General features: G+C 39.7%; 1 protein-coding gene across 1 annotated transcript in view; it reads right to left on the reverse strand.

Moving 5' to 3' along the window:
* Nucleotides 1–283: 283 nt before the first annotated feature.
* Nucleotides 284–24,493, reverse strand: part of LOC127624270 (heparan sulfate glucosamine 3-O-sulfotransferase 5-like) — a 59,972-nt gene continuing 35,762 nt past the window's right edge. Inside the window, exons 2-3 of the mRNA XM_052099015.1 lie at nucleotides 5,124–5,258; nucleotides 284–1,883 (exon numbers count right to left, since the gene is read on the reverse strand). Coding sequence (XP_051954975.1) covers nucleotides 950–1,883; nucleotides 5,124–5,230 — 1,041 coding nt within the window. The 5' untranslated portion in view covers nucleotides 5,231–5,258 and the 3' untranslated portion in view covers nucleotides 284–949. The remainder of the gene's footprint in view (nucleotides 1,884–5,123; nucleotides 5,259–24,493) is intronic.

A 24,493-nucleotide genomic window follows, 5' to 3' on the forward strand; every position in this document is an offset into this window, starting at 1 on the left:
CTGCTTTGAATTGAAAAACAGCAAATTAGCATTAGGATTAGAATTTCACTTGTTTGCTTGTTGGGTTTCCCAACTCTGTTCCTGTCGTCCGCAAACACCGCACATTTTGGATATCTTAATTATCTAACATATCTGATTAAATTAATTACGTTATTACTCATTAAAGTAATGCATTTTAAGGTAATTAATTTAGCTAGATGGTAATGCTTCAATGCAAATGCAAAAGTTAACAGATTTAATGTTTTATTTTTGGGGTTTCTCAACACTTCGACACTGATTAAATACAGGCCAGGAAAGGAATGGTTAACATATATCACGCTAACATATCACAAAGCTCCATTTTACTGTCCACAACTCTCTTATGCAGTACATACACATCCATAACTTTCTGTCAAGGCACAGAAACACAATGTTAGGTATATGTAAGCCAGGGATCATGTCTGTTGGTCATTTTTGCAAAAACAATCCAGCAGAGTTATTAGGATTTGTGGGTCTTGTATCATCCCAAAGGGGGTTATTTTGGGATAACAACTGGCTGACTATAGATTATCCTTCTGATTACACAGCTACTTGAAAAACAAATAAGTAAATGGACATAATACATTTTATTTAAGTTGAAATCATTTGATTATAAGAGGAAAAATATAACAAAATGCTATGAGGGACATGGAAACTTGTTGGAATGGACAAAGGTCAAAAATGCAGTTTAGGGGTCATTACAAAAATGTTTGACTACCATGATTGACCAATTAGAATAGAGCATTCCAGAGAGTAACAAAGTCAAATTCAGTGCTTCCCTAAACTGCCCATTTGTTACCTTTAAACCTTCCAATGACCCTCAAAACAGACTCTTTAACATACTGTATTTGGTCACATTTGCAAAAGAGACATTACATAAAAAAATCCTGCTGCTTCAGAAGTCTCAACAATTCAAGTGCAATTGGAATCCTCAGGGCCAGCTGAATGTTCTGCCAGTGATCTGGTAAAACTTCTGGTTAAATGGATGGAAAAAGCGTCTCAGTTTTTCCTTGACTGAGGGGTCCACATCTGGATGGATCCGGCCCTTACTGCCCGCCAGGCACTTGTTGAACATAAAGTTGAAACGCAGGCAGAAGAATCCACGTGTGCCATTAAAGTACAGATTATACTGGCTGACCCGTGAGGGAAGGTTCAAGAAATGCTCCACCAGCTTTAGCTCTGGCAATGGGTCTGTGATCAGGCGGTCTCCATCAACTATGTGAAACTGCTCCACCGGAAAGAACTTTAACCAGCGTTCTAAGTGCTTGGTGTAGATGCTTGTTCGTACGGCCTTGTACTTTGTGTTCACTTCACAAGTGTTGGCATCAATTGCGAGTTCCTCAAACTTGTGGTACGTTTTGTTCTTGCGCTCCTTCCCCTCTAGCACCTGTGTGTAGTCTGAAACAGCGCGAGTAGTGGGCTCACGCACGATCACAAGAAGTTTAATGGAGGAATTCATCTTAAAAATCCTCTCTGGAACCTCCTCTGTGATGAAGTATGCAGGACTCTTCTCAATAGTGATCTGATGAGGGAAGGAGAAGGGCATCTTTTCCCGGTACCAGTCAATGCCACGATCGTAGTTCTTGTCATTGTCAAAAAAGTGGATCTCCTGGGAGGCCTTGACAACAGCAGGGTGAAGATTGAGCATTTCCAGTAAAGCACGTGTTCCGCCCTTCCTTACACCGATGATGATGGCTTTGGGCAGCTGCTGAACGAGGTGGTACATGCGCAGCTGCTCCCTCGTGCTGTTGCTCCTGCGCAGCTCGTGGCGAAGAGCTTGCTTGTGCTGCAGTGTTCGTAAAGGAATCTGCCCTGGCACACTAGCAGGGGGCGGTCTGCTCTCAATGGGGCAGATCGGGCGCAGCCTGCAAAGAAGGAGTGTAGAAAATGTCCATTAATAACCACTTATAAAGGAATAGATAAAAAAATATGAAAAAATACATGATATCGAGTATTATTAAGTAATATTAAGTAATACTTGTAAGTGATGTAGTAAGTGAGAATGATTACAGTGTTGGGGAAGCTATTCTGAAGCTACAAGTTACTCATAGGTTAAAATTGTTAAACTACACTTAAACTACCCTTTTAAAAATTAATTGAAGCCACTTATAGGGACAGTTCAAATTAAAATTTAAGTGTTCTCATGATTTACTCACCCTCATACCATCCCAGATGTTTATGACTTTCTTTCTTCTACAAAACACAAAAAAATATTTCAGAAGAACTTTGAAGCTCCAAAAAGGACATAAAGGCAGCATAAAAGTAATCCATACAACTCTAGTGGTTAAATCTATACAGTATCTTCTGAACTGATATGATAGATGTGAGAAACAGATAAATACTTAATTACTTTTTTATTATAAAGGCTCTGCCCTGCCCAGTAAGTGGCGATATACATGAAGAATGTGAATCACCATAAACAAAAAAGAATAATGGAATGAAAGTGGAAGTGGAGATTTATTGTAAAAAAGGACTTTGATCTGTTTCTCTTCCACACCTATCATATCACTTCTGAAGACATGGACTAAACCACTGGAGTTGTATGGATTACTTTTATGTTGCCTTTATGTGCTATTTCAAAGTTCTGGTCAACATTCACTTGCATTGTATGGAAATACAGAGCTGAGATTTTCTTCATAAAATCTTTATTTGTGTTCTGCAGAAAAAAGAAAGTCATACACATCTGGGAAGGTATGGGTAAATGATGAGAGAATTAACATTTTTCAATGAATTTTCACTTTAAAGGAATAGTTCACCCTTGGTGTGTGTATGTGTGTGTGTGTTTGTGTGTGTGTGTGTGAATGGGTGAATAAGATTCAGTGTAAAGTGCTTGGAATACTGCTAAGGTTAAAAAGGCGCTATATAAGTGCAGATGACAGACCAGACCATGGGTTTAACTGGAACACCCTAAACCCTTGATCACTTATGGAGCATGTTGATTGCTGATGTCAGTTTGTGAAATTATCTTGTGATTTATGCACCTGAGAATTTTTTTTTCGGAGATTGATGCAACGAAAGGTTCAAGTCAAATTTGGTTGTAATTTCAGAGGCATATGTATAAATCTTATATGTTTAAAAAATATTTGTCCATTAGAATTAATTGTTGGAAAGGATTAAGCAAGCTTTACAAAAGCTAAAATATTAACATAACAATGAACACTTTGGCTATATCTGTGTGATAAAGTTTAAGGTAGCTACAAGTATTATGCTGTTAAATCTCAATATAAAAATTTGAAACTGCTTATTTAACCTAACTTCACTTCCATCATACGTTAAAGTTGTGTGAGGTTGATGAAGCGTGATCTGCTGTCACATCAAAATCGAGTTGCATTGTGGGATATGGAGCTTCCTGAAGCATACATCAGAGTAAGCTCGCTCCCTCTGTCAAAATCGAGGGGTTGAGGGTCTGTCAACAGAAACTTCCCTCACTCACTTAACGAAGTGGAACAGACTTCCAAAATGGTGGTGGGGATTCCCTGGGGGGAAGTGCTTAGGGGAGTCAATCCCCACTTTAAATTTCACTTTCACATTCTTCCACTTTTGTTTTTGGTTATTCACATTCTTCATGCATATCGCACCCTACTGGGCAGGGAGGAGAATTTCTAGCACAAAAGGACTTAAATATTGATCTGTTTCTCACCCACACCTATCATATCACTTCAGAAGTTATGGATTATAACACTGGAGTTGTATGGATTACTTTTATGATGTCTTTATGTGCTTTTTGGAGTGTCAAAATTGTGGCATCCATACACTTGCACTGTATGGACCAACAGACCTGAGATATTTTCTAAAAATCACAATTTGTGTTCGGTAGAAGAAAGAAAGTCATACACATCAGGGATGGCATGAGGGTGAGTAAATGTTGGGAATATTTTGATTTTTTGGGTGAAATATCCCTTTAAAGGTGAACTCAGCATCATTCAAAATCAAGAGTTTTCAGTAACAGATGCCATTGTAGAAATTCACTATCAGCCATGATTAGTTAAATCCATGAGTGAAAGTGTTCAATAACAGAACGGTTACTAAGATTAAGCGAGTAGTATTCAGCCGGTCATGTGATTCTAAAATGGCAGCCCCCATGAGGGCACCCCTGCCCCATGTAAAATAAAACAGCATTTATAAGGTTGCTGATATGACTAGAGTCCTCATCTCATGTGCGTGCTCATGAGTTTATACATATGTTTAAAAATTACAATGAATTTCTTTAGGAGTAAATCTTTTTTTAATGGGGAAAAAATTACTGAGTACACCTTTAAGGGGCAATATCGTTTAAATATACAGTTTATCTGTCCAGTGATATGCCTATGCATATAAGTTATAATGTAACCAGAGCAGTATTTTTTTTGAATGAATGTGCTTTGAATGAATGAACATCTCAAAAAGGGTGACAGCATTAAACTTATCCGAAAGACTAGTTCAAAATCCTAGAACACTCCCTATTTCATATAACTGAGTCAAAAAACATTAACATTTCGATATCAAAACGAAGACCTAAAACATAGCGCTAGGACTTCTGCATGGGGACTCAAATCAGTGAAACGTTTTGAATTGGTTCATTTATAAGAAACTTCAAAATAGCTGAACCATTATTACGAGAGACTGACTTGTAAAAAAAATGCCTTCGTAGATCTTGCAAAGTTGTAAACTTGACAGTCGTGAAGCCACATATAAGAACTAACATGACAGGCGGCCTTACTAAGTGGTACACATACCTGTATGTCCATTTGATATGCCATTTTAGCATAGTTAGTGTTACCTGGCACGCTTACAATGTTCTTAACATGAATTAATGAAATAAAGTAGTGATTACAAATTTCGCTGAGCATTATCATAGAAACTAATTATTTTTGAGAATGAGGACGTGAACAGCTGAAATTCTGATATGACGTGAAATCAGCGTTGAGTTAAACCTCAACACAAAGTGATTAAGAATTTATTCCTATTGTACAATCTTACAATTTTATTCTCCTTTTGTTGCTATTATATTAGGATAGCTTTAAATTTGAGCTGAAAGCCAGACTGAAATGTCACTTCCCAATGTTGTCTTATTGCCCTTTATATAGTTGGGGCTTGAATTTCTATGTGAATGGATGCAACAATACCGATCTAAAGTGCCCACTCTGGCCACCAGATAGAGGAGGCTCCCAAGGGCCAGACTACCCAGAACAAAGAGCCTCTGCCTCAGCCACTGCTGCTGTGAAAGAAGCATCGCCCTCCATCAAACAGTCTTCCTCAGCCTGTACAGAGACACACATATACATATAAACATGATTAATCAACACACATCCTCTCATTTACACATTGATTCATAGCCTGCTTCCATCAAACTAAAGTCTGTATTTTTCTCAGTTTAAACACACAAATGCACAAACAGTACATCACTAATCAACACAGCACCTGGGAGAGAGCCCATGTTTTTAATGCACACTAAATCATGTCTTACAAGTCATTAAGACTGAGGAGTGCTGCAGTGCCATTACGCATTCACACATGCATGTCAGCAGTCAAATTGATTGAACGTACAGTATATTGAACAATTGTTTGTAATGTGACTGAAGGCAAGGATGTAAATAACATATAATAATATTCATAACATAATATGAAATAATATTCAATATTGGGGTGACCCAATGGACATTTTGAGAAATGGCAATTGAAACTCTACTAACTCTAACTCTTTCTTTACAAGCAATCAGAATAATAAATGAATCTGTCTTTATTTACTCGCCCTCATATTGTTCCAAACCTGTATGCCATTATTTTGTTCTGAAAACATAAAAGGAGAAAAAAAATCTCTTTTCCATACAAGGACAGTAACCATGTCTGTCACATCCATAAATCATGTGCTATTTTCCAAGTATTCTGAAGGCATAGGATAGCTTTGTGTGAGAAACAGACTGAAATTAATGAAGTTAATTTTATCGGTAACACTTTACAATAAGGTTCCATCCTTTAACATTAGCATTAGGTATCACGACCAAACGATGAACAATATATTTTTACAGCATTTATTAATCTTTGTTAATGTTAATTATTAAAAATACAATTGTTCATGGTTAGTTCATGTTAGTCTGTTCATTGTTAGTTCATGTTAGTTCATAGTGCATTAACTAATGTTATCTCATGTTAACAAATACAACTTTTGATTTACAAATGTATTAGTATAAACTGAAATGAACATTAATCTAATTAATAAATGATTTAAAATATTGTTCATTGTCAGTTCATGTTAACAAATGGAACCTTATTGTAAAGCGTTACCGATTTTATTTATTTATTTAAAAACTTAATTAAGTTAGTATTGTTGTTATTAACAGTGTTAGGTGTAGTCTGATTACAAAGTAATAAATTACTGTAATCTAATAAATTTTGATGTCAAAAAGTAGTGTAACACATTAAATTTAAAATTCTTGAAATCAGATTACAGTTACTGACTTTCTATGAAGTTAATTCATTTTAAGTACATTACTTATTCAAAAAAGAATAATATTTATGTAGAATACATATAAAACATGATGTATGTTCATATGCATGTCTGTTTGCGTTTCTGTGACAGCTGAAGGGACAGCGATAATGAACGGAAGAAATATAGACATCATTTGAATACGTTGAGTTGAAAAAGAAAGTTTTCTGTTGAAATTGTTCAAGAAAGTAAAGTGATTTATAATGTTATTACCTTTAAGTAATCTGTAATCTGATTACAATTTTAGAGAAGTAATTAGTCATTTTAATCTATTACTATTTTGGAGTAATTTACAAAACACTGGTTATTGATAATGTTCTCCTCTGTCGAAGCTCTGAAATCTCATTTGTTTTCGCATTCAGATTAAAAAAAAGTCACATGCATTGCACAAGGTTTGATCTCACTGATGCAGATTTGATCTCATATTTCTCTCATGTGTCATAACCCAATTTGACATGCCTTTTTGAATATGCATAAGAACAAACCAGATTTAAAAGCTACGACTGAGGGAAAGATTATCAGTGATTAATGGCTTAAATTTGGTCTGACTTGGAAAAAGCATTCAAGTCATAAGGACTACTTTTTTTGGAACCTTTAGAATGTTTTTATATCCGTTCTGGAGCTTAGCACCCATGGCCAATATCAACAATCATTATATTAAAAGAGATGTGTAAATATATATATTTTTGAATCCCTCCTTAATGTTCCACAGGGAAAAAAAATGTTTGGAATGACGTGATGAGTAAATGATGACAGAATTGTATTTATATATTTTGGTGAACTTTTCATTAAGATATTTCAGCACACATCACCCTTTTTATGACTTTTTCAGTGAAAAAAAAAGAGCCTTACCCATATTCTACATTATCACTTTACACTCATTACACACAGCAGTCAACTACAAGAATGTGTCTCTCTTCCCAGGAGGTGGCGCTGTGTGGTTATATTTTCAATGGCTGAGCTAGCACATTCTATTTGGAGATTGTCCTTGATTCAGTTTGATTTCTGCAGGATCTAAAAACTAACGATGATACATTCAAGAGTTCAAAGACGATTAGATTTGAGAAGTGTCTAAACATGTTTTCAGACTGACTTCAGGTCTGAATTTTCATATACTGCTGGCATGCTGATGAGGTAATGAATGTTTGATCTAAATAGCGTTTCAAGACAGAGGTTACCGAGTCTTTCTGCTCTATGTAATACTATTTTTAACTCAAATGACATTGATGTACCCACACAGCATATAATATCAAGAGTGGAGAAATGCACATGCACCAGGGTTGCCAACTCTCACGCATCTGGCGTGACACTCACGCATTCAGCCTCACCGTGAGATTGAGGCTGAATGCGTGATTGTCACGCCAGATGCGTGAGAGTTGGCAACCCTGATGCACAAAGACTAGCCTGAGGTTGGGTTAAGAGGCCAAGCCTTCTCCCTGAGTTTTAATATCTGTATGAATCCTTATAAAAGCCACAGCAGATGGTTAATATCTTTCTTGATACAATACAGGAAAGCCAATATCCCATATTATAGGCACGTATGTGTGTGTGTGTGTGTGTGTGTGTGTGTGTGTGTGTATGTGTATGAGAGAGAGAGAGTGAGTGAGCTCTAAGAACAAGAAGAATGAAATTATCCATTGTATCTACTGATGGAGGCTGGAAAACCAGTAAGGAATGGTCTGTAGAGATGCCTATAAGGTATTGTTATGGAGTACATAGGGTATATTGGTATGTGGTACGTAAGATTTGGATTGTGCAGTGCTGATGTTACAGTATGTACAGTATGTAAACCATATACTATATACAGTATATATCTTCACGGTTTGACATCAATAATGTTTTGGTCACAAGACATGCAATAACCATCGATACTGATATCAAACCTGATGCAACACATATACACATGCCATAATTGATTTCAGAGTTACAGTAGATATTTGAAAATTCACCTTTTGTGTTTCATATAAGAAACACAGTCATACTGGTTTGAAACTTTTAGAGAGAGGGGGGGGGGGACTTACTGTACATAAATGCTGTATCAAAGATAAAGAGGCACAGCTTAAGGGAAACACCTGAGGAAGCAGTACAGGGAAATCTGAGGTCAGGAAACAAATCTTACACTCTTTTTTGTACAGCTCAGCATAATTTATTTCACTGTTTTCTCTCCCCCACCTCATTCTCTCTATCGTGGTATTTTTCCCTTGCCCTATAGTTGTGGTGCGATGTTAACCTTGCTCTGCTGTGTATCTGGCACTAAACAACGGGGCTGTACATGAAGCCAGCCAAAGGGCAATGATCCTGAAGATTGGCTTAGCACACCTTTCATCACTCTGCTGTGGATATTTTATCACCCAGCAGGAGAGAGAGAGAGAGAGAGAGAGAGAGAGAGAGAGAGAGTGAGAGAGAGATAGAGAGAGAGAAGAAGAAAGAACACCAATAGAGATCTATCTATCTATCTATCTATCTATCTATCTATCTATCTATCTATCTATCTATCTATCTATCTATCTATCTATCTATCTATCTATCTATCTATCTATCTATCTATCTATCCATCCATCCATCCATCCATCCATCCATCCATCCATGCCACAATCTTAATACTAATCCACTGGTTGAAAAAAGAATCTTTAAAGTAATATTCTAGGTTCAAAACAAGTTAAGTTCAATCGACAGCATTTGTGGCACAATATCCATTACCATAAAAAAAATTTCGACTCTTTCGTCCTTTTCTTTACAAAAACGCAACAATGGAGGTTACAGTGAGGCACTTACAATGGAAGTGAATAGAGTCTATTTTTGGAGGGTTTAAAGGCAAAAATGTGAAGCTTATAATTCTAAAAAGCACACATTAATTCTTGTTAAAACTCATGTATTATTTGAGTTGTAAAGTTGTTTAAATCTTGGTATTTATAGTCCTTTTAGGGTTTGTTGACATTACATTGTCATGGCAGCGAAGTTGGAAAATTGGCTTTACACAGAAAAGGTTAGTAAGTGATTTTATCACATTAACATCATGTTTACACACATATTGTTCATGTCATGTGGTTATCATTTTGAAACTGAGTATTTTAAAATTTACAGATTGGCTTTCATTCACTTCCATTGTAAGTAACCCAGAATTTATATTTTATTTTTAAAGAAAAGGAGGGCAAGTCAAAATAAATGTTTGTGATAAACAATATTATGTCACAAATGTAGTCGATTAAGCTTAACTTGTATTGAATCCGGAATATTCATTGCTTGCATAGGCAGAGCCAGGGCTGGCTAACAGGGCTTAAAGGAGTAGTTCACCCAAAAATTTAAATTCAGACATTGTTTACACACCCCTGTGTTGTTATAACCCTGTTGATCTGTTTCACTGATGTCAATTTTTACTTGCATCTGCCATATTTGTGACAGGCAGCAGGAGAAAACAATAGTGTTGCATGGAAATACACCCATGAAAAGATATCAATAAAAACATAAAATTGCTTTTAATCCCAGGAAAATTGTATACAGGTTTGAAGACAGCACAAATATTGCCAAATTTGGCTTTTATGGACATTTAAATATATTTTATCCATGACATCACTGTAAACATCACAAATGTTTGTGTTGTTTTCAGGTCTGATTTGGTCACAATGTTACAAAATGTCTGTGATGATCTCATCTATATGAATGTGAGAATTGCATTTAACTCCTGAAGAAAGCTTTTGTCGCATCCCACAGTGCAGCACATTAAAGGTATATGGAATTTTGGTCACAAACATGATGACGCATTCATACAGTGACGTCACATGGAAAAGGTCAATATAGACCATTTCAAAGACTTTTTGTCAGTTTAAGGAAGTGATGTCTTTGTTCCTTGAACATTTCCTGCTGGTTGTCAAACTCATTCAAAACAACAGCAGGAGGCGCTTCATTCATAGTGACTTTAACACGATTAATGCTACTAACTTTAACACGATTGTCATAAAATGTCATTATTAAAATGTGGACCATGTTGTTCAGTGGCAGGATGCTTCCTGGATACCTGAAACGAACGGAAATTAAAGCATTTAGATCTCCGACAAAGCAACCACAAATGGACGCATGAAATGCTGCAGTGAAAGGAAAAGGTTGGATACGTGCTGTACAAGCAACTCTAGCACACATCTTATCTCTGGTAGGTGAATAAAAGTTTTGCCAACTAACTGTAAATTTGATAGTCCCTATTTATTGCTCTCATTAAAATGAATGATGCTGTGCAAGTAATTGACTATTACATTATGTCATTTAGCAGACACTTTTATCCAAAACAATTTCCAAATTAGAAACACAAAAAAAGAAATCCCTAACTTGTGCGCAGGTAGCGCAGACAGCTTCATTGAACGGCTTCATTGATTATAATAGTAGCGATCCAGTTTTCCTGATCTCTCCACAAAGGAAATAATTGTGAGCATCTAAACTACGATACAATTTAATCGCCTCTCTCGCATAGACAGTATCAATTGTCTGTCACTTTAGGTAAACATTTGATGTTTTTGAGAATTTCTTTTAACTCAGAGCCTTATTTAAAGTGTATGTAATGATACTGGAAGTGCTTCCAGGTCTGTAGCTTCTATATTACTTTTTTTCTTTTCACAGGAAACTATTGTGAAAACAAATTGTGCTCAATGATGTCGTGCAATGAGAAGCCCAACGTAATACATTTTTTTGGGTGATAACAATAAATACAGAGTCAATTCAATACACACAGGCTGTTTTTTGGGCAGCTGCTTTCAAGTACTGGTTGTGTGCGCATGCAAGAAGAGCACTCGCAACATGCAATTGAGGCTGTGGGCGATGATCATCCCTATGCCCTACACACTACGAAGGACAGAGCTCTTGATGTGGGCACTCTGAAGGGAGCATGCCATTACAGTTTGAATGTAGCCATCACTAAATAGCTTGTGACAGGGCCCTTTGTGAAATATTTACTTTCATACTTTTGTTTGGAATGACCCTTTAATGGAATCCCCTTCTCAAAGTGCCCATCAAGGGCGAAAAAATTTCGTTTGGAAAACGACCTGTGTCTGGTTGACATTCCTATCTTGGGGAGATATTGGAAAGTGTGTTGAGAGTTGGTCCACCTAGATGTAGTAAGTACCATATATATATATATATATATATATATATATATATATATATATATATATATATATATAACACACTTTCCAATATCTCCCCAAGACAGGAATATCGACCAGATACCATTTTACAAATGGCATATTTTCGCCCTTGATGGGCACTTTGAGAAAGGGATGCCATTCGAAGGGTCATAACAGTGAAACAGTGAAAACAAAGAGTAATATATTTAAATGTCCTTGAGGAATTTGCATATATATAAATATGTGTTGAACAACAGAAAGCCAAAAGGGACAATATAGTATTGTTGTTGTTTTTTAATCACTCTTTAGTGTTAAAATAATTTCTAATCTTCGAGCGTATCAAAATCTGAGACACAAGTTAGTGGGACCTTTTCGTTTTTGTTTCAATAGTTTTCACAGATGTTACATTTAAACTTTTATTATAAAGTGTATTGTTTTCTGATATTTCACCATAGCCTCATTTGTATCCATAGAGGTTTGGGCTAAGCCTCGAATATCCACTGACCCTAGAACTGCCCCTGGAAGCATGTAAATGCTTATTTATAGTCTGCAATTTCAGATTAAGGTTCCATTCCATGCACATTAATACCCGTTTGGATGTCAATGCGGTCCACCTCCTCACACACATTGTAGATTTAATGACAACTTTGTCTCCCAGCCTGGCAAGGTTGGTGCTCAGCTGGTTTAGCTAGGTCGGCAAGCTGGTCACCTGAAAAGTGGTCAAATATAAACCCTGCCATCAGACCAGTCAGACCAAGCTAGCTGACCAACATACAATCTTGGCTGGCAACTTTTGTTTTAACCTGGAATAGTCCTTCAAAGATATTGTTGTTGGTGTAAATGATCTTAGCATGTGAGCTCAGAAACCTCCACAGGAAGATGAAGTGCTGACACACTGTCTCATCTTTCATCGACATTATTTATGATATATGGTCTTGTTTTGTAGCTGTTGTTATTTACACATGGCCTCGACATTAATTTGATAATATTTCAGTGTAGAAATGTCAGTTGATTCTCAGACAGGGCCCATAAAGCTTTGTGTGCTCTGACACGCTATATCTTAAGACACTAGAGGATTAGTTGCACAAAACAATGTAAACATGAATGGGGTTGTGGTGCCCAAAAATGAAAATTCACTTTTAATTTACTTACCTTCAATGCCATTCTAGAAAAATATCTCAGCCCTGTAGGTCCATACAATGCAATTGAATGTTAATCAGTCCTTTGTAGCACCAAAAATCACATAAAGGACATTGAGGGAAGCCCCGGTAAGCTGATAATGCTGAACAACTGAATTTAATAATCTGTCCGAGGATGTTCTCACATGATGTGTTCTTGCATTCAATATGTACACATGTATTAAACAGACACTTTTGGTGCATCTCAGTGTGGTTGCGTCACGTTTCACTTATTTTCAGCATTTCAAGACATAATTGTTTTTAGGATGCTGCTTCAAGTTATAATATAGTTTGAAACTTTAAAGAACATGTCTGGAGACCCCTGCATTATGCTTAGGGTTGCCACAGATCCTGTAAAATACAGTATCATCCTGTATATAAAGTAATAAATGGCTCGTCCTGATTCAGTTCAATATGGGTTTGTCTCGTATTTAAGCTGGTCCGATGATGTCACAGCGAAATAGTACAAGATAGTTAATTTAACCTTGATATTTGTTAGAAATATTGCCTATGGTAAGGGACCATCAGAAAAGTCTCCACATTGTGCTAAAACTGAGGAGGATGTGGTAAGGGTCCGAAACACCAATTTTAAACACCAATTCAGAACCACTGCCATAAAGGACCATAATGATCCCAATCATCTTAAGTTGTGCTGGTGAACATAATTATGCTGGTCCACCAGCTAGACCAGCACCAAAGCAGCTGTCAGTGTTCGGGGGAGGAAAAGGGCTGAATTGCAAACGGAAATTGCTCAAAATAAAGTTTATTACAAAAATAAAGTAGATAATCAGAAAATATACAAATCCAAACCGAACTACTGGCCGCTGGAAACACAGGCAGGACAGGGTAAAAATCAAAACAGGCAAAGGTACAAGAACAAAACCAGACCAAAGGGATACTCCAGAAAATCTAGAAACTGAAGGGAAAATCCACATGAGTATGGACATAAGGAACTGACAAACACAATAGGGAACAGATTAAATATATAGGAGAGAAAATCAAAAGGGCAAACAAGGAGAAAAGGTGGAACAGATTATTCAATAATGAGACAAATGAGGGGGTGGGCTCCAGAAACAAGATAGAGCACATGGTGACAAGAAACAATCAAAAGCCATGTGCTAGACAGGAAAACCAAAACACAAAAACAGAAAACAGGTGACAGGCTCCCGACACTGAATAAAAACTTGACCAGAGTGTCGGGAACTGTCTCCCAGTTCGGTCTCTTCGGTGACACCATCGAGACTTCACCCAGCAGTTCTCAGCAGTGAAGAAACAGATGGAGGCCATCTCTCACATCATGCACCGCCATGCCACTAGTAAAGGCAATGCTTCGTCTGCTCGCCAATGGCTTCGTCCTGCGGCTTGCAGAAAATGCGCAGCTCCGCCTCAACCTGGGCCCAGCTCTCAGCCCCAGCGTCGAGCGCCCCGCAGGAAGCGTATGCCCCCAGTCTCTCGAACGTCCTCGAGGACGGACGACCCAGGGAACGAGTCGTTTGCTCTGGAGCTGTTAAGAAGACCACTCCATCCCCAGGTGGAGGGCCGGGAGAAGAATCATCAGTTCAGTTTGTTTTCTTTGTCGCACCCACATTCTCAATAAAAGAGCAATTTCCTCTTTCTCTGGGTCACCTGGCCTGCAAATGCCGCTCTTACGGCAACCCAGTGCCACACCTCAACAGTCCTAAACAAGCCCTCCCTAGCCCTCTGGTCCGCGAATTCAGCGGAGGAATTCCCCGACCAGACCCTCTACGGGCACTGAAACTACTGGAATAGGTACTCCACATGATGGGTCCCTGTGTGGATTAATCACCCTGTGTGTATTTTCCATGATATGGTCCCCCTACTGGCGGACCTGCGTCTCCCTTGGGCAGTCCCCGCTGCCCCCCGGTCGCCATGTTGTAGCAACTCCCTCGCAGCAGGTAGGATCTACCGCCACGCCATTCCCACATGTGGCCTGAAAACCCATGTGACATATTTCGCCACACTTTACTTCCCCCGGCCTGGGCAGGTGGTGGTCTGCGTGGGGTCTTTTCCCCCTGAAAGAATAGGAATTGGAAAAGAACGCCTTCCCCGCTGCGTGTGATAGCGTAAAGATGGCCACAGCCACTTTGACATAGAGAGAGAAAAGGTGCGGCTGGCGCAGCCTGCTCCCATTCTTGGCTCGTCGCTTTGTTCCCCCTTTGGGGTTCCGGGAACCTAAATATTTTTTGACAATTTTATGGGGAGTTGGGGAAGGGTATGTGCAGTCTGACGCAGCCTGTCACTTTGGCACACAACTGCCTGCCCGCACCTGCATCAGCAGCACACGTACACGTTTCAGCACATTGCGTGATGAAATATGGACCCCTAGTGTAGCTTCTTCGGCACAACATCGAAGTGAGCAACAGACGGGGAATGTCTAGGTTACTATTGTAACCTCTGTTACCTGATAGAGGGAACGAGACGCTGTGTCCTCCCGGCCACAATGCTGAACCTAGCCACTGTTATGATGAACCTCATTCTCGGCTCCTCAGGGCAAAAACCTGAATGGACAGACACATTTCCCTCCCTTTATACCCGTATGTTCGGGGGCGGGACATTAAAATTCTCATTGGCCTTTTCTCAAGTTCAGAGAGTCGCAAGGCTCTCAAGAGAGACCCCTAGTGCCGATATTTAAGTGCAGACCATTTACCATTTACCTGGTAAGTTCTGAAAAAATATGCATCTACTTGATTCCAGCTATTGATTGTACTTTACTATGAACCAAGTCGTAAAAGCCCCTCCTCCTGTCCTACAGTAGTAAAAATACTATTCAAATTTCGCAAAGTTTTGCTTTGCAGTCAGATGCATGTTAAATCCTGAACACACAAACTAAAACTGTCAGTTGTAACAGAGTAAACTGGCTGGCACTGTTGAGTGTGGACACAAGTTGAACACATTTGTTGAGCAAACAGTTCTGTCAGTACGTTCAGATGACACCAAAATAGCGGGTTAATGTGAGAATGTGGCTTATTGCGAGAAAGCTGGGTTCCTGTTTAAATGTACTGGATAAATAGTGTACATTTTACTCTCGTATATGTGCAGCTCGTCAGAACGCAGCATCCCCATAGCAACGTAATCCCTGCACCACTTCTGTAAACAACAAACATGGCATCCGAGAAAGACTGAGGTAAGGGACATTCCATCATTTAAACTAGTGTGTATAAATGAGTATAGTTTACTGAGCATGTGGATATGCTTGTATTTCTCAACAAAAACTTGACATGAGATACAATATAAACATGATAACTTCTATATGTTCATACTCATCCTGTACGTTAACTGCAACGGTCTAGTTCATTAGCGATTTCTTTTTCTTTGCTTTGCGTGAGCTTTAATGCTTTCATTCTATACTTTTTTTGTTTTCACGCGTTGCTTGTTTAAATATAATAAAAAACACAGGACATGATATACGTAAGCTTGTTTAGGATAAAATTAGAAGCTTGTTTTTTTTAATTGTGACGCAACCTTTATGACTAAAAACATTATTTTACAATGTCTCTTTCTCATTAATTACCTTCATTTAAATAATAGAATATTCAAATATTTGTTATTTAAGAGCTTACATATTCGAATACCAAATTATTGATGAAAGCCCATTCCTATTTATTACAAGTTACCATATGGATACTACAATAATGTTGTAGTAAAACCATGGTCTACAGTCATGGTTAATACAATATTACTACAGTAAATCCATGGTAAGTTTTCATAAGGGTATAATATATTAACGAGGATTACAGATCATTATCATTGTTTTAGAAACCTGTACAAATTGTCACAAAAGCCTGTTATATAATACATGCCATGTCTAGGTTTGTCATTACTTAGTGTAACTCCAGATGCTGTTTTTCTGTCATTACCTCAGGAAAGCATTGCTCCGTCTTTGAACAAGCGCTATGACTGAAAGGATGAGTGCCGTCTGTGACTGCTAGTGCATTTTAGCATTTCTGGCACGTCAAGATGAGTAGAACAAAAAATTGTTCTGGTGCCATGCAACTATTCGCTAATATAAGATTTCTTTTCCACTTTGAAGCTTATAAGATGCATTAATATTCATGCATCTAAATAATAAGATCACTAGATAAAAAAACTTCAAAACTTCAGAATCAATATTTTTATGAGGATCGATATTCTTGATACCACATCAGTATTGGAAGTATCGATACTTTAGAATCTATCCACCCATCTCTAGTCTAAGAGTCCTGATTTCAGTCATAACTCAATGTTGACAAGATGTGAAATTACTGCATTATGCTTTTTCATGGCAGAATACTACATCAATTGTTTTTTTAAACAGATTGAATATCAAACTGTTGTTTATTAAAAACAACAAATTCTGTCTCACCCTCATTCACCCTCATTCCATCCCAGAAATGATTTTCTTTCTTCTGCTGAACACAAACAAATGTTTTTAGAAGAATATCTCAGCTCTGTAGGTCCAGACAATGCAAGTGGATGGTGATCAGCAGCACATTTAAAGCTCCAAAAAGCACAGACAAAAGTAAAAGTAATCCAGTCGACTCCAGTGGTTAAATGAATGTCTTCTAAAGCAATATGGGTGACAAACAGATCAATATTTAAGTCCTTTTAACTATAATCGTTTACTTCCGGTCGCTCTCCAATGTGCGTCCATGAGGGGAATCAGTTCCTGCTGCCTCTTGCGGCTATAGAAGACATTAATAATTAAATAATGACTTTTACTAGGACAGTCTGTGCTTTTTAGAGCTTTAAAGTGCTAATCACCATCCACTTGCCTTGCACCTACAGAATTTGTGTTCTGCAGAAGAAAGAAAGTAAATGATGAGAGAATTTTCATTTTTGGATGAACTATCCCTTTAATATTCTATTCAGGCCAAGTATGCAAATTTTTGCATGAAATACTGTAATTAGATTTTCATTTAAATGTACAGGCAACAGCTTATCTGATTATTCAAACTGAACATTTAATTAAGGTATTTATCATAAAACATTGATGTGTCATATTTTGTAAACCCTAATGTTATCGTTACTGAAAAAATCAAGTTGTCTTAATTAAACATTACTTTAAAATGTTACGTTTTGGGCTCATAACTCAAATATCTATGTTGCTTGATATTTAAAAATTCATAGACTTAAGATTTTAAGTGTTAATAACTCAAAAGATAGAGTAAAAGTTGAGGTCATGGGGAATACCCATAATACCTTTCGCTTGAATCACTGAATAAAGTTTTCTTTGGACAATGGAACATATGGGGGCATTTAAATGGTTGCTGGTTCGATCCCCACAGCCACCATTGTGTCCTTGAGCATGGCACTTAACTCCAGACTCCTATCTCAGTTCTGCATGTGCAACTCATGTACAGTTGCATTTTTGTGGAGAATAATATTTTTTTAATAAAAGATCTAGAATCAGCTATAATCTTCTCTATTATGTTATTGTATGACCTACATTTTCTTAAATTAAATGAAATGATCATGTAGAAGCAACATTTAAATACCATCTAATTACCTAAACTTAAACAGTTAAATACATTTGATATGATCACCAAGTTCAGTGAACTCAATTACACAAATTTAAAGACACCATTACTCAATTCAATTGAGTTAAGTCAACTTATTAAGCTTTTCAGTGTATGGTTAGTGAAAATGCCCTAAAAATGCTTTCATAAAGGTAAAAAATGCCCCTGAAAAACTGAAAAATGTCCTTTCTGACACTAATGTTTATTGATTTTACTACTAATTTTAACATGACACCATAGTAATACCCAGTGCTCGAACTGAGCTAGTACACAGTACCAGCAACGGCAATAAAATTGTGTCACAGTACTGGCAGCTCTTCTGTCATGGCGGTACTGTCACCCAGATGAAGAAACACTCATGAGCACCCAGGGCTGGACTGGGAAGAGAAATCGGCACTGAATTTTACATGGCAACTGGCCCAAAACCGGCTCATTTTAGCTTATCGTGGCCCATTCGGAATGTTTCGCGGCCAACCCACCGGCCAGCTCGGTTCTCATGATGGCCAGTCCGCCCCTGATCGATCCCAAAATGCGTCGGCCCACCGGGAAAATGCCCGGTATGCCAGATTACCAGTCCAGCCCTGTGAGTACACCACCCTTGAAGGATGGAAAAACTCTGAGGGGATGTAATTTTTGCATGTAGAGCACAGGTACCAGCTAAAATACATCACCAACTAATTTTCATAATCACTTATCTTTGCATTGTGACAAGAAAATATCAAACAAATTATATTTATTGTAAAGAAATATAGTATCAAAACACTTTTAAGAAAACATTTCATAAGAAGTTTGTTAGGTTTCCAATTCTAAAACAATATTTAGGGTATAAATGAACACAAACGTACAGTGACACTTGATGGATCTCCAACTTTGTGGAGCATGTCCATAGCTACCTTTGGTTACTGACTTCATACATCCACTAAAAATCACCTTGACACCAGATGGTTTAAAGAAATAATAATAATAAAGAAAAATGGATAAGAAAAGTTACGTTTTTGTCTGGCTTTTAAGATCAGATGAAAAAAAGGGAAAAGGGGTGGCCTGGGTTGCTCAGTGAGTAAAGATGCTGACTAACACACCTGGAGTTCACGAGTTCGAATCCCAGGGCGTGCTGAGTGACTTCAGCCAGGTCTCCTAAGCAACCAAACTAGCCCGGTTGCTAGGGAGGGTAGAGTCACGTGGGGTAATCTCCTCGTGGTCACTATAATGTGGTTCGCTCTCGGTGGGGCGCATGGTGAGATGTGCGTAAATGCCCCGGTGGATGGCATGAAGCCTCCACACACACTATGTCTCCGCGGTAACGCATTCAACAAGCCATGTGATAAAATGCGCGGGTTGACGGTCCCATACACAAAGGCAACTGAGATTCGTCTTCCGCCACTCAGATTGAGGCGAGTCAGTACACCACAACGAGAACACAACGAGTGCATTGGGAATTGGGCATTCGAAATTGGGGAGAAAAAAAGGGAAAAGTGGTTCGATATCAGCCCCAATGTCCTGCTTCAATAGTAGAAATACTGTCTCAACACATGAAAGAAAACTGTGATGTCAAAGGGTTTAACAACTATAAGATACAAATGTTACGCAACACAGCCGCACTAACATGCCCAACCTTCCCAACCATAAATGCCTCATGTAAAAATGACATAATGAACTGTAAAAGAAACTGTAAACTTTTGAGTGTTTATGTTATCGTGTAAAGTGTTTTTAGGGGAACAGAGTGATAGAGATAGGAAGAGAGAGTGAGTAAGTATGAAAGGGATTGACTGATTAGCTTTCTGTGAATATTCCAGAATAACTGACATATCAATATAGCGCTTACCCAAACACTAACACCACTGCCAGCCAGTATATCATAATATGTCCTGGAAAATGGCTAGAATAAATTGGACTAACCTTTCAAAAACTAGCATCTTTTAAAAGTATTCATTTTTACTCTGTGTAATTGGATAAGATGAGTGGGTGGCCAGCAGTATTTTTCATAGCACCTTGTCAGGAGCAGAGATTGTCTTTGGAGTCTGAGGAATCATTTAGGCCAGAATGACGGAGGATGGTTGTCCTGTGAACGTTCTCTGGCATAAATCAGCCAACCCAACTCTGCTCAAGGTCAGCTGTAAAACTGACAGCACTCAAACATGGCAAGGCGAAGGCTGCGATTTTTTAAGACCATCTCGGTCTCCATGGAAACCCAGAATCTTTCCTTAACTCTGATCTCATCATAATACAGTGAGAGCAAGACAATTCCAGGAGCATCAGCTACAGGTAATGTAATCACCTGGAATGACATACATTTCTGATAAAGAGCCTTAAGACAAGTAATATTTAAAGAATGATTTTTAATTTGCGTCTTTATTTAAACTGCTCAAATACAGAAATTACAGCGTCCTTTTCTGTAAAGCTGCTTTGAAACGATGTGTGTTGTGAAAACCACTATTCAAATAAAAATGACTTGACTTGAGTGAGATTTTGGAGGACCAAGTAAGTAAGAAAGGCGAAGCCATGAATTTGTTTTTTGTGGGCCAAGTTTTTGTCCAATTTTTTTTTTATCAAGATTTCCTTAACAACAGAGCCGCTTGCGCATTTAAACAGTTAACTTTTGCAATTTCAGAAACCAGAATTCATGCATTTTTAAAACTATTTTAGAAATATATATTTGAAGTCAAAGAATAATCTGTAATATTCTGGGTTGGCCTGGGTCTAATGTGGGTGTGCCCAGGCCCACCCCGGCCCACCCTTGGCTATGCCACTGCTGAGGAAAAATGTTTACAGATTTTTCATGTAAACAGCAGAACTGCACTTAACCACCTCCTCTGATGCATGCCTGCTGTCAGGAAGCCTTTTATCATTTTCTGTCATTCTCATTTTCTGTGTTTTCTCACTAAACACTTTTCTAAATTCTTCTCATTCACTCTCACTCATCATTCACACTCCATTTCCTCTCTTTTCCATCCAATGAAGCTTTATGACTGAGCCATCATGAGTTATGATAACAAACTGCAAATCCTTGCAGAATTGTAAGCAAATGCAAAATCACAAATGTATAATGAAAATGATAGTTAGGTATAGATATAGGCTATTCTGAGCTGTAGCTGAATTGAGGAGCTTTACAGCTCAACCTAATTTCTAAAGAAAAACGAGAATTCTGGAATACATAACTACACTACAAGTTAAATGCTTAGACATTAGACATAGACACATTTTAGAATAATAGTTAAGTCATCAACTATTAAATAACACAAATGTAAATATGGGAATTATACAGTGAGAAAAAATGCTTGACCTTCACTCTCCAGTTCAAGTCATCCAATAAAAAACTACAAAACTAAATTCAAACATTTAAGCAAAAGCCTTTAGATTGACCGCCAGTCCAGTCCTGACATTATAACCATAAGCCAGAATTGCTTGCAGCTCCTCATTTTTTCTCATAAACTAGGAACAATTTACACTGACAATTGCCTCATTTAGATACTGTTGTACATTTAAACAGAAGATGACAATCATAGTAAAGTGGCAAGTCTATTATTTATTGTCAAGATAGTTTATGTAATTGATTTATCAAAACTAGCAATTGTTTAGGTCCTCTCCATGTTGCTCTCGCTGTTGATCTAGTGGTGAAGACTATTGTGTTTGTGATATCGTGCATCAGCACTCTTACATTGGTACTGCGTTTCCTGCAATGCTAGGACGTACAAAGTTGAATTTCCAAGCGAATTTGAACCAGTGAAATTTTTGTGGTGGATTTGCAAAGCAAAAGATAATGGGCCGAATATGACCTGACAAATAATAAAGATGAAATAAAAGTCCATATAGGTTTTATCTATGATTTACACCGGTGAGGGCGCCTTCTCCCCCGGCCTTCAGAGATCGCACTCGCCCGAGTATTGACTGCTCAGACTACATTTCCCATAACCCACATACCTAGGTCTGATTGTTCCGCAGCTGTCCCTCGTTGTCTCTGTCTATTTAAACATGCCTGTGTATTTCTTCATTGCGAAGTCTTGTTTGCCCCGGCGACATCACCAAGCGTATCTACTCTGTTTACTCCTTGATTTCCTGTGTATCAACCTAGCCTGACTACGATAGCTCTGCCGCCAGCCTTGTTGATTCCGTGCCTGTTACTTACCACGTTTGTATGCTGCCTGCCCTGACCTATTGCCCGTCCTTGTTTACGTTCCTCTCTATCTTCAACTCTCTGTTTGCCCGTTCTTGACCCTGCCTGTACGATCTGAGTTGCCTCTGTTCAATAAACCGCATATGGATCCTAATCAGCCTGACTCGTCATTACAGAAGACTTCGCCGCACATCGATCCAGGGGTGGTCTCTCGCATGACTGAAGAACTCTCCGTGCAAGCAAACATGTTATCAGCACAACAACATCAGCTCGGGCGCCTCACCTCAGCCGTTGAAGAAATAATGCGCACCATGCAGGCATCGCTTCAACCTCCACCGGCACCCGTGCCCGTGGTCGTAGCGCCCCCAGCCAGCCTAGTTGCCGCAGCCGCACCTGACCCCCAAGCCCCTCCCAGTCCCAGACTCGCGTTCCCGGAGAAATTTGACGGAACGCCCTCAAAGTGCAGGGGCTTCATCATGCAATGTTCCATCTTCCTAACACAACAACCGGCGCTGTACCCCACCGACCAGAGCAAGATCCACTTCCTCAGCTCGGTGCTCACGGGTCGTGCCCTCGACTGGGCAACCGCAGTCTGAACTAACCAGGGATTCGCCCAGTTCTTCTTTGATTCCTTCATGCAGAGCCTGGTTGACGTCTTTGATCACCCGGAGAGCGGCAAGAGCGTGGGAGAACAACTGCTGGCGCTCCGCCAGGGAAGCCGCACGGCAGCCGATTACGCCCTCACCTTCCGCACTCTCGCTGCACAGACCGGCTGGCCCGAGAGTCCCCTGAAACTCCTCTTCCGACAGGGGCTGAACATGGACCTGCAGTCAGAGCTGGCCTGTCTTGACGAGGGAATTTCCCTGGACCAGTTCATCTCATTGGCGATTCGCCTGGATAACCTCATTCGCTCCAGGCGACCAGCCAGGTGGTTCTCTCAGCCCGCTCCGGCACCCCAGCAACATGTTACCCCCGAGCCCATGCAACTTGATCGAACCCACCTCACCCCGGAGGAGAAGGAACGCCGCCTATCCAATCGCCTATGCCTGTACTGTGGTCTAGCCGGTCACCTCCGCGCCAACTTCCCAACGCGGCCGCCTGAACCACAATGACCCAGGGTGAGTTTATCACTCTCTTCCACTCACACCGGGGCCTGCCTCAAAGTGCCCGTCAAACTCAGGTATCTCTCATCCAGCATTGACACTCACGCTATGATAGATTCCGGGGCGGCGGGTAACTTTATTGACGAAAGTTTTTGCAGACAGCATAACATTCCTCTGACGGCTTGTCATCCTCCCTTAACAGTGGCAGCACTAGATGGCCGTCCCCTGGGCACCGGTCTAGTGAATTATACCACCTCCAACATCCTCCTGCAGGTGGGCGTGTTGCACACTGAGACCGCGCGCCTGAACGTCGTCACCTCCCCTCACCATCCCATAGTTCTCGGTCTTCCCTGGCTCCGACTCCATGACCCACGGATCGCTTGGCGAGACGGTCAAATCCTGCAGTGGGGCACCGACTGCACGACACGATGTCTCAGAACCGTTCTTCCCTCCACCCTGGGGGCCACCAAGGTTCAGAGGGTGTCTGACATCTCCCCTCCGATACCTCCAGAATACGCCGACCTGAGCGAAGCCTTCAGCAAGGCCAGAGCCTCTCTTCTTCCGCCCCACCGGCCGAGCGACTGTGCCATCGAGCTCAAGCCAGGAGCTGCGCCGCCCCGAGGACGCATCTTCCCCCTGTCCGAACCCGAGTCCCTCGCCATGAAGGCCTACATCGAGGAGGAGCTAGCCAAGGGGTTCATCCGACCTTCCACTTCCCCGGCGGCAGCCGGATTCTTCTTCGTGGGCAAGAAAGACGGCTCCCTCCGCCCCTGTATCGACTACCGAGGCCTGAACGACGTTACCGTCAAATTCCGGTATCCCCTCCCTCTTGTACCCGCGGCACTGGAACAGCTAAGAACCGCGAAGTTCTACACCAAGCTAGATCTACGGTGTGCTTACAACTTGTTCCGCATCCGGGAGGGGGACGAGTGGAAGACCGCCTTCTCCACCACCAGCGGCCACAACGAATATCTGGTTATGCCGTTCGGC

The sequence above is a fragment of the Xyrauchen texanus genome, chromosome 30 (genome assembly GCF_025860055.1).
Source record: "Xyrauchen texanus isolate HMW12.3.18 chromosome 30, RBS_HiC_50CHRs, whole genome shotgun sequence".
Classification (NCBI taxonomy): domain Eukaryota; kingdom Metazoa; phylum Chordata; class Actinopteri; order Cypriniformes; family Catostomidae; genus Xyrauchen; species Xyrauchen texanus.